Genomic DNA, 11,209 nt, shown 5'->3' with positions numbered 1-11,209 from the left:
GTAGTACCTTCAACTTCTGGAGTCTCAACTGTGTAGATGGTGGAGTAGTTGGAATACCATCTGAACCAACACTGGTGGTAAACACTGGTACCAATAGTGGAAGTGTATGTACCGGTCATGGTGTGTAGGTAGTAGTAGTACCTTCAACTTCTGGAGTCTCAACTGTGTAGATAGTAGAGGTGGTTGTAACCATCTGAACCAATACTGTGGTAACACTGGTACCAATAGTGGAAGTGTATGTACCGGTCCATGTGTGTAAGTAGTAGTACCTTCAACTTCTGGAGTCTCAACTGTGTAGATAGTAGAGGTGTTGGAATACCATCTGAACCAACACTGGTGGTAACACTGGTACCAATAGTGGAAGTGTATGTACCGGTCCATGGTGTGTAAGTGGTAGTAGTACCTTCAACTTCTGGAGTCTCAACTGTGTAGATGGTGGAAGTAGTTGGAATACCATCTGAACCAACACTGGTGGTAACACTGGTACCAATAGTGGAAGTGTATGTACCGGTCCATGGTGTGTAAGTAGTAGTAGTGCCTTCAACTTCTGGAGTCTCAACTGTGTAGATAGTAGAGGTGGTTGTAATACCATCTGCACCAACACTGTGGTAACACTGGTACCAATAGTAGATGTGTATGTAACCGGTCCATGGTGTGTAGGTAGTAGTAGTACCTTCAACTTCTGGAGTCTCAACTGGTAGATAGTAGAGGTGGTGTAATACCATCTGAACCAACACTGGTGGTAACACTGTACAATAGTGGAAGTGTATGTACCGGTCCATGGTGTGTAAGTGGTAGTAGTACCTTCAACTTCTGGAGTCTCAACTGTGTAGATGGGGAAGTAGTTGGAATACCATCTGAACCAACACTGGTGGTAACATGGTACCAATAGTGGAAGTGTATGTACCGGTCCATGGTGTGTAAGTAGTATAGTGCCTTCAACTTCTGGAGTCTCAACTGTGTAGATAGTAGAGGTGGTTGTAATACCATCTGAACCAACACTGGTGGTAACACTGGTACAATAGTGGAAGTGTATGTACCGTCCATGGTGTGTAAGTAGTAGTAGTACCTTCAACTTCTGGAGTCTCAACTGTGTAGATAGTGGAGGTAGTTGGAATACCATCTGAACCAACACTGGTGGTAACACTGGTACCAATAGTGGATGTGTATGTACCGGTCCATGGTGTGTAAGTGGTAGTAGTACTTCAACTTCTGGAGTCTCAACTGTGTAGATAGTAGAGGTGGTTGTAATACCATCTGCACCAACACTGGTGGTAACATTAGTACCAATAGTAGATGTGTATGTACCGGTCCATGGTGTGTAAGTAGTAGTAGTACCAATAGTGGAAGTGTATGTACCGGTCCATGGGTGTTAAGTAGTAGTAGTACCTTCAACTTCTGGAGTCTCAACTGTGTAGATAGTAGAGGTTGTTGGAATACCATCTGATCCAATACTGTGGTTAAACTAGTACCAATAGTAGATGTATATGTGCCAGTCATGGTGTGTATGTGGTGGTAACATCTTCAGCAGCTGGACAATATGACTCTTCTTCATCAAAGGTAAATATATAATTGGTCATATCATCAAGAAGAGTTCCATCGGGCAACTTATTGTAAAAAACAAACTGCTTTAGTAATTGCGTTGAAATACAATTCTTATTGGATAGTATGACCCAGCGTTCATTGTTATTTTAGCCACAGCATAATTTTGTATTCCCACATGCCAATTTTTAATTGCATCCACCAAAAAATTAGTTGTTGATGCAGTAATATCATTTTGCTGACAACATCCAAATGCATTTTCGCCGACAACAAGCCAGCAGAATCATCAACATATCCTATGTAAAGGTGTAAGAACCAGTTGTGGTGCTAAAAGTAACCAGTAATTCCATTGTAAAATTAGTGAATGTTGTATTGTAATCAAAAATTACTGGTAAAGTGTAAGGAAGTGGTTATCATTATAACAAAGTGTAGCATCATGTCCATATTGATATGGACAATGCCAATTTGTTCCTTGTTGATCAGGTTCACCGTTACAGAGGTAGTACTGAGATGGATCATTTTCATTATATTGACAAGGAAATCCTGACTGAATTATGACGGAGGTAATACCATTTTGCTCGTGATAAGGTTTTGAATTTTGATAATAGCCATATGCCATATATTCTCTACTTGTATAAGTTGTTGTATCGTAAATATTATAGGGAAACCATCTCACCTTAAACCCATTACTAGGTTTTGAAATCGGATTACAACCACCATTGGAATCAACCGCTGCTTGGACATAAATGTTTTTTGACCATTGTAATAAAAAAGGACTAATATTAAAACCCCTTGTTTTAATTACTAGTTAACATTCCCGTTAATTACCAAAGTTGTTTTCTTTTTGAATTTTTTTGATTTAATTTATACTTGGAAAATTTGAATTATTAAATGTTGAAAATAGAAATTAAAAAACTAAATACTCAAAAATGTTCTATTTATATAATAATTTTCTTTTTTATATCTATTAAAATTTAAAATCAATTTGTATCTTAATTTAGTTTTATTTTTTAAACGCAAAAAAATAATTTCCATTGTGTTTTAAGATAAAAAAAAAATTCAGATACAATTGATTTTATTTCAATTGTCTGTTTCACTTACAAAATCATACAGTAAAATAAATATCATAATGTAATATTTATATTTTCAATTTGTATACATTTTTCGATTTTTTAACCAGAACGAATGTAGAATACTTTAATTGTTTTCACTTAAAAAAAAATTTTTTTTTATTAGGGTTAAATTATTTAGTGTTAATTAAAAAAGGCTTTCAACATGAATAAAGAATTAAATTGTGTGAGTAAATTTCAATAAAAATCACATATTTACTATATATATAATCACTTTGCGGCTTTAATTGTTATTTTACAGTTTATTTTCTTTTTGTTTCTGAAATACCCCAACTTTCTTTTGTGAAAATAGTGTGGTTTTGACCAATTCGAGAAACATGAAAAGAAAAGTGTTCCATTATATTTATATTGTTAATAATTTTTCAACAAACTTTTTGTTTTTTTCTTTTTTGATGATGTGCCGTTCGTCATTTTCCAAAAATGAAAAAAAAAATTTTTTTGTTTTTAAGCGTGAACATTTTATATACGACAAAATTTTTTTTCCTTTTCCATTTTTCTGTTCTGCATGAAGGAAAAAAAAAATATTAGACAGACTAAGAAATTAACACACACGGAGATATTTTATTTGCGCGCGTAAATTAAATGAAAAAGAAAAAAATCGGATATTATATAGATGAGTATTATGCAAAGAATCGGAATAACTACTAAATTCCCCATCAAACAGTTTAGTGGATTATATCAGAATATAACCAAACACTGCTGACAAATAAAAGTTAGACAAGTTCTATTAATTATCCCTCTTTAAAAATTCAGATTTTACAATTATATTATAATTTGTGATAGTAACATAGCATCTAATAAGTGGCCATGTTGATATTTATTTATAAGTTATTAACGTTCTAAAACTTGGCAAAAAGAAAATATTGGGGAAAATTGAACTCATATAACTAAACATATCTTTTCTATTTAGTTTATCATGCATTATATGTGTTTTTAGTACTCTATACTAATTCTTCTTTCCCCTTCTATAATATTTAAATACTTAATATTATATATAGACATTTTGATTGATATATTTTTAATCTCAATGATTCGTCTTTAGGTAACAATCATACACTTCTTTCTGTTAAACTAAGTTTAATAACCTCTATTTTTATTAAAATAAAAAAGTTTTAAAAAAACTTGCTATTAAAACAATACTGAGCAAAATGTAAATGCTCATTTAATATATATTTATATTTACCTATGACTAAGATAATATATATATCATTCCTCGTCGAGATTTTTTATGATTGTTATTTTTTTATTTAAAAAGACCTAATATATTTCGTTATTATCAGAGCTTTGAATATTTATAATGATAAATATTTGTTTATAACAATAATAATAATAGCGATTGTATCTATATAAAGCTTATAATTAAAAATAATACTACAAGTCTTTTTTTTTTAAAGCACTGATTTAAAAATAGCAATATAAAATTTGATGTAATGTAACAAAAAACGTTAACTCTTCAACTATTTCCACGGAATTTAAAAATGGGTCATCTTGAAAATACATAAAAATTTTACAATAAAAAAAAAAAAGAAAAAAAAAAAAAAAAAAAAGGAATTTTTGGATAAAAATTTATATTTCCTAACTCTTTTTTTACCATATTCAAAGACTTCTTGGTGCTCAAAGTTTTTTTGTTTTGTGATAAAACCCTAATAAAAATACTTGCAGCTAATTAGCCTTATTCAAAAAATGTGCATTAAATGCTACGTAATGGTCATCAGTCCTTAAAGTCCAATAATCATGGATTGTTTGAATAGAATTGTCTTCCATAACCTTCGTGGTAAATCATTGAATAAACTGATCAACATTAAAGTCAATATTTCAATAATTGAGAACAATATTAAATTCCTTATTCATAGGTGTGAATAATTTTAAAACCGTCCTTTTTTCATACTTTTCATTCATTTGTGCTACTAGAGTATGAAATTATGTATATTTACGCGAATACAAAATGGACAAATCGTTACAGCTTTTAGCAAGTTCCTCAAGTGTTAATTTGCCTGTTCGTCCACTATTTTCAAAATAGCAACTGGTGAATTTGTATTAACTAGTAATGTTGTTAATTTTTGCGATATAGATTTATCCCTTATTTCTTATTTTTTGGCCAGATAAGATGCTGGGTATTTTTTATTTTTAACTAAATGCACAAATTTAAGATGGTTTGTTAAGGCGGAATTTGATGGTCCTTTTCTTTTTAATGAACGTTTAGTATTAAACCCAGGATGTTTACAAGTGAAATAAAATAGATCCTTATTACCAATTAACAATTCAGTTGCCAATTCTTTTTTTAATGTTGGCTTGAAATCCTGATATGTCCATGTTTCCCATTTACTGTTTAGTGCCGAATGTTTTGGATACCATCTCAAAGTTAGTACTTGTGATTCAGTTAACCCAGTATATTCAAATTCAGTGGTATTTTTTTTTCCTTCTGTTACTGCTAACCAAGGCAGTACTAGTTATGGCAGTGGTGTGAATAGTATCAGTGTTGTTAACAGAATTATCAACAATGGTTTCTTCCAAATCATTCAAAGGAGCGGTACTAGCATTTGTAATAGCGATTGTTGTCTCAGATACACCTTCGTTGGTGGCATCAATGTCTTGAAGTGTTTCATAATCTTTCTTAGACTGTGTAACGTTATTTTGTGACATTTCTATCATATACTTTTTCTCTGGACATGATACGTGTTGTATTAATGAAGCTTTCATTCCAATTTATTTAAAAATTAGTATAGGGAAAAGATTTGGCGTTAAAACAAAAAAAAGGTATTGATAAACCTTTATATTAAATTTTTTTTTTTTTTTTGGTGATAAAGCTTTTAACCTATTAATAATGTGAACGAATTTATATAGAGAAAATGAGAAAATGCAAGGTTTTATGACAAAAAATGAGGAAATACAAAGTTTTTTCATATATTTTGGCAAGGTTATCGTATTTTGTCCGACAAGGGATTAGAAAGGATTACGGAATAAAGAATTGATCATGTTTTGTCTACACTTTTTATCCGCCCTAAATATTGTTTTATATATTCGCGTGGACGCACTCTTGGTCCACCGGTTTACAAAATTACGTACAATCGGACTATCGCTTCCACTTGAGAATTTAAAATGAGAAATTGTCTTCCCATTCTTTTTTGAAAACCCTAAGAATGCCTAAATGTAGATGAAGATAAGGATTATATATATATAATCAAAAATTGAATAAACCTTTTAATAAGACGGTTGAAGACATCACGATCGATGTCATATCAAGACATTTAGAAACATTAGATACTACATTTAGTATCGATCATGGTCCCCATAAAATGCATGCTAAAAAGACTAAAAATCTACCCACCAGCTTCCTATATGGTAGTGGGAAAGTGGATAACATAAAGTATGGTGGTGAACAGTAACAAGACATTTCCATGATGTCCCAATACAATGACCCACCATCTGCAAGGACAAGAAGCCAATTATCACAAAAAAAAAGAGCAGCAGGGCCAAAGTGATAGTGGTTCAAATAAAAATTGTAGTCATCACCATAGTACTCGAAGTGACAGGACCAAGTGTTAGTGTCAGTTTTCAGATATGTCTAGTGGATTAGAAATATGGAATAAATACAGATACCTTGTGTTGCGTGGCGCCGTCAGGTTACCTAAAAGGAAATATCTCATCAGTGGTTCAACCAAATCAAATTAGAGCAATCATAAATTTAAGAAACCTTTTCCTATTATTAATTTTCTTTCTTTTTTCTTTCTTCCCCCCTCAGATAAAATTTAGTCCTTCACGTGGTGTTTATAATCTTAGGAAATTAAATAAATTATTTATTTTATTATCATTATTATTGTTATTATTATTCTTGGTTCTATTTGTTTCTTTGATTTTATTTTTCGACAAAAAAGGAAAAAAAGGGTAGTTGTTTTGTGGTAGGGGTAAAAAAAAAAAAACACTTTATAAAAATAGTCGAGCCCTAATTGCTGTTGCTGTTTTAATCATATGCAATTTTTGTTTGTCAGATTAAAGCGTAGTGATTATTACTAATGCAGGATATTGAGCCTAAATCATTAAAGCGTAAAAAAATTATTCTAGACTTTTTTTTTTTTGTTATCTCTTCAAAAGCAAGTTCCGTATGATATTCAATATGGAAAGAAACCACATAGTAATAAATGCTTGAGGCATATTAGCTGTATTTTATATTTCTTCTCTTAAGATCATATCCTTGTTTATAATCCTATTACTAATACTATTTCTTTTCTTCTTTCAATTTCTAAAAAAAAAAGCTGTTTTCTTAAGATCACAGCTTTGTTTATAATCCTATTTCTTTTTATCATTTTTTTTTTCGTTATATAAATAGTACAATACAAAAAATTAATTTAATAGTAGCTCCTTCTGGATTTGCCTTTTTCAATACTTAGCAATGCATACTAGAATTAAAAGCTGGTAATAAATAAAACAAAATCAAATAACCATACAAATATATAGTAATAATGTGCGCTAGTAAATGTTGTAATACTGAAAAAAATATAAAGACATGTGAATGTTCAAACAAGATAAGCAAAGGTCCTGGATGCGTCTCTGAAGGTAACAAATTCGCTGACTGTGTCTGCGAAAGTGGTAAATTCGGTTGTGAAGATGGTAAATGTGTCTGCAAATGTGTTTGTAAGAATGGCAAATGTGTTTGTGAAGGTGGTGAATGTGTCTGCAAATGTGTCTGTAAGGATGGCAAATGTGTTTGTGAAGGTGGTGAATGTGTTTGTGAAGATGGAAAATGTGTCTGCAAATGTGTTTGTGAAGGTGGTGAATGTGTTTGTGAAGATGGAAAATGTGTCTGCAAATGTGTTTGTAAGGATGGTAAATGTGTTTGTAAGGATGGTAAATGTGTTTGTGAAGATAAAAAATGTGTCTGCAAATGTGTTTGTGAAGATGGCAAATGTGTTTGTAAGGATGGAAAATGCGTCTGTAAATGTGTTTGTGAAGGTGGTGAATGTGTCTGCAAATGTGTCTGTAAGGATGGCAAATGTGTTTGTGAAGATGGAAAATGTGTCTGCAAATGTGTTTGTGAAGGTGGTGAATGTGTTTGCAAATGTGTTTGTGAAGGTGGTGAATGTGTCTGCAAATGTGTTTGCTAATTTGCAAAAAAAGGTTCAAGGTGGATTTTTTCCCTCCATATCCAGCTTTATTTCAATATTTTCTTTGTACCCATTTTCTTTGATTTTGCCATTTTGCTTTAAATATAAATCAGTTTTATTTATTAATATAATTTGATCGTTAATGTCACATGTTGCTCTTATTTTATGGTTCTGCCGTTAGTCAATGAGTCAGCAACGTTTAATATTATTATTTTCTGCTAATAATTATTAATGGTGGTATTACCTTTTTTTTTTTTTTTTTTTCTCGTCTCTAAAAAATATAAAATAATAATAAGTTTATACCTATGTCTTTATATATCATGGAAAGTGATTTACTCAAATTATTATTTGCTCAAATAATCAGTTCTTTATATAAGAGCAGTTTGAAAATATTTTAATATATTTTATTACACCTCAAAGGTATAACCCTAAATAATATATTTGATTTACACCCCATTTTGCCTTTGTCTTTTTAAAAAAGCTTTTATTTGTTTCCATGAAATATTGAGTCTATAAAGGAAGTCCGTGATAAAGACGGAAATAATATCAAATGGAGTTAGGGTGTAGACCGTGCTGTGTTGACCGCAGTTGTGCGCGAGCTAGCAGGCATTCTTAAGAATACGTGGGAAACTCATGACGCGAAAAAAAAATACCTTTAAAAAATATTAGTAACGAGCAAAAAAATATTAGTAACGAGCAAAACAATACTATAACAACAACAAATCTTGTGTACAATATATATCAAAGTTATTACTATACAGATAAAGTTGAAATAATAATTTTTCTTAATCTATCAAAAAAAAAATGACTTTATTTGAAATACTAATATTATTATAGCTAATGGCAGCTTTGTTTTTACTATTAGTGGAAATGGGCAGATTAGTGTTACTAGGAGAAGAGTAAGTCAAATCAGAATTGGAGGTAGAATTAGAAGTTGAATTAGAAGTAGAATTAGAAGTGGATTCAGAAGTGGAATTGGAAGTATAAGTACATCCAGATATAGAATTTGAAGTCATAAAACTATAATTATTGCCTGTTCCATAAAAAAATTCTTTATAAATCGTTTCAAAATTTGAATTTATCGCAGGCAAATTTTCACAGGTATTATTATTCATATCAACAATGTTATTATTAACAAGTGCCGTACTATTAAAATTGGTATTATTATTACCATCATCATCGTTACTATTAAATATTGCGACATGGTCCTCCAAATTTGAATTTATTTCACCCATTTCAGCAATCTTAAAAAAATCATTTAGTAATTTTACAATTATTTCCGATTCATTATCAGAATTACCAAATTCCAGATCAATAAATTTATAACTCGTCGATCCAAGTAAGGAAGTGGCAACTCTTAGCAAGTCATTGTTATTATACTTACTAGAATATTTCCCAAACTGCGCTTTGAAATCTTCCTCCCAACCACTATGTAAAACTTGAATCTTTATTAATCTATCAGTGATAGGTTGTAAAAACTTTAGCGAATTCATGAGCGAAACCATAATCAGGGGATAATGGGGTTCATTTTGAGAATAAAATAAAACTAAGTTTTGCAATATACTGGTTATTTTAAGCAATTCTTTCATAATTTGAAAATCTTTTTCTGTAAAAGCATCAGCCTTAATATCAATCGCTTTATATTCTGGGAGTACCAAAAACTCCTTTAATCCAAGGGCTCCATTTAAGGCATCATGCAATGAATTCCATCAAACATGGATATCCACTCTTTAGGTAATATCTCCCTCTTTAATTTTTGTAGAACAATATTTCTAAACATGTGGGTATGTTTAGGTGATCTTTTAAAACAAGTGTGGTGTATATTTATTTGGTTTAAAACATCTAAAATATCATCTTTATCATATTCTTCATCATCAAAAGTACATTCCACTTCACCATTTGCTAATATTTCAGGATCAATGCTCTCATATTCTTCCCTTTCGTCACCTCCAATATTATCTTGATAATATTTGTTTTCTGGCCTTTTTTTCTCTCTCTTTAAAGTTAAACCAAAAAATGATTTTGCAAAATAAAGAAGTACAATATAAAAAACATCCATTATAGTTAGTTTTGATATCTACAAAGGCATCATCTAAATGAGTGCAAATAAATTTACTTGATTTTATCGCAACCGCAGCATTATCAGATGTAAAATAAAGAGAATTCTTGGATAAAAAGCTATATTTCTTGACTATCTGTTTCCAACATTCAAAAGCCTCTTGATGATCAAATTTTTTCTGTGGTCAAAACCCTACTAAAAATACCTTCATTTCATTAGCCTTGTTTAAAAAATGTGCATTAAATGCAATATAATGATTACCAGCCTTTGAGATCCAAAAATCATGACATATTCCAATAAAATTATCTTCCACGGTGTTCCTAATAAAGTGTTGAATAAATCGTTACAGCTTTTAGCAAGTTCCTCAAGTGTTAATTTGCCTGTTCATCCACTATTTTCAAAAATAGCAACTGGTGAATTTGTATTAACTAGTAATGTTGTTAATTTTTGCGATATAGATTTATCCCTTATTTCTTATTTTTTGGCCAGATAAGATGCTGGGTATTTTTTATTATTAACTAAATGCACAAATTTAAGATGGTTTGTTAAGGCGGAATTTGATGGTCCTTTTCTTTTTAATGAACGTTTAGTATTAAACCCAGGATGTTTACAAGTGAAATAAAACAGATCCTCATTACCAATTAACAATTCAGTTGCCAATTCTTTTTTAATGTTGGCTTGAAATCCTGATACGTCCATGTTTCCCATTTACTGTTTAGTGCCGAATGTTTTGGATAACATCTCAAAGCTAGTACTTGTGATTCAGTTAACCCAGTATATTCAAATTCAGTGGTATTTTTTTTTCCCTCTTGTTACTGCTAACCAAGGCAGTACTAGTGATGGCAGTGGTGTGAATAGTATCAGTGTTGTTAACAGAATTATCAACAATGGTTTCTTTTAAATGAGTCAAAAAAATAGTATTAACACTTACAACAATGTTTGTTGCTTTAAACAAAATATCATTTGTGGTATTAGTGTTCTAAATTATTTCATAGTTTCTCTTGGTCTGTAAAATGTTGTTTTACGACATTTTTATTTACTTTTTTGTTTTTTTTTTGTTTTTTTTTTGTTTTTTTTTTGTTTTTTTTTTTTTTTTTTCCAAATATGGTTTGTTTTGTGTTAAGGAAATTACTAAAAGAAGAGAGAAAAAATTTAACGCTGAGATGCTAATTTAATAAAAGCAAAACCAAAAAAAAAAAAAAAAAAAAAAAAAAAATGTTATTAATAATACAGATGGATTCGTATGGAGAACATGAGGAAATACGAGATTATCGTAGTTTGTCCGACAAGCAACCATAAAAAACACGGAACAAATAATTAATGTCCATATTTCCGTACACACCTTGGACCCACGTGATCATATTATTAATTTACCA

General features: G+C 30.6%; 5 protein-coding genes across 5 annotated transcripts; all 5 read right to left on the bottom strand.

Annotated features, from left to right (window-relative positions):
- Positions 1 to 286: 286 nt before the first annotated feature.
- On the bottom strand, positions 287 to 1,123 carry SCDLUD_005336 (uncharacterized protein; the record flags this gene model as incomplete). Its single annotated transcript, XM_046081643.1, has 1 exon — positions 287 to 1,123. The coding sequence occupies one exon, from the start codon at positions 1,121 to 1,123 to the stop codon at positions 287 to 289; it is 837 nt and encodes a 278-aa protein (XP_045932922.1).
- A 507-nt stretch (positions 1,124 to 1,630) lies between these two features.
- On the bottom strand, positions 1,631 to 1,684 carry SCDLUD_005335 (uncharacterized protein; the record flags this gene model as incomplete). The annotated part of the gene is made up of 1 exon (XM_046081642.1): positions 1,631 to 1,684. One exon carries the CDS (start codon positions 1,682 to 1,684, stop codon positions 1,631 to 1,633), a length of 54 nt encoding a protein of 17 aa, XP_045932921.1.
- A 3,388-nt stretch (positions 1,685 to 5,072) lies between these two features.
- SCDLUD_005334 (uncharacterized protein) lies at positions 5,073 to 5,372 on the bottom strand (the record flags this gene model as incomplete). Its single annotated transcript, XM_046081503.1, has 1 exon — positions 5,073 to 5,372. One exon carries the CDS (start codon positions 5,370 to 5,372, stop codon positions 5,073 to 5,075), a length of 300 nt encoding a protein of 99 aa, XP_045932920.1.
- A 3,187-nt stretch (positions 5,373 to 8,559) lies between these two features.
- SCDLUD_005333 (uncharacterized protein) lies at positions 8,560 to 9,363 on the bottom strand (the record flags this gene model as incomplete). Its single annotated transcript, XM_046081641.1, has 1 exon — positions 8,560 to 9,363. One exon carries the CDS (start codon positions 9,361 to 9,363, stop codon positions 8,560 to 8,562), a length of 804 nt encoding a protein of 267 aa, XP_045932919.1.
- Positions 9,364 to 9,458: 95 nt separating this feature from the next.
- Positions 9,459 to 9,833, bottom strand: SCDLUD_005332 (uncharacterized protein; the record flags this gene model as incomplete). The annotated part of the gene is made up of 1 exon (XM_046081477.1): positions 9,459 to 9,833. The coding sequence occupies one exon, from the start codon at positions 9,831 to 9,833 to the stop codon at positions 9,459 to 9,461; it is 375 nt and encodes a 124-aa protein (XP_045932918.1).
- Between the last annotated feature and the right edge of the window lie 1,376 nt (positions 9,834 to 11,209).

The sequence above is a fragment of the Saccharomycodes ludwigii genome, chromosome VII, assembly GCF_020623625.1.
Source record: "Saccharomycodes ludwigii strain NBRC 1722 chromosome VII, whole genome shotgun sequence".
In the NCBI taxonomy this organism is placed as follows: Eukaryota; Fungi; Ascomycota; class Saccharomycetes; order Saccharomycodales; family Saccharomycodaceae; genus Saccharomycodes; species Saccharomycodes ludwigii.
Note: the sequence above shows the minus strand (reverse complement) of the source record. Positions and strands in the feature narration are given on the sequence as shown.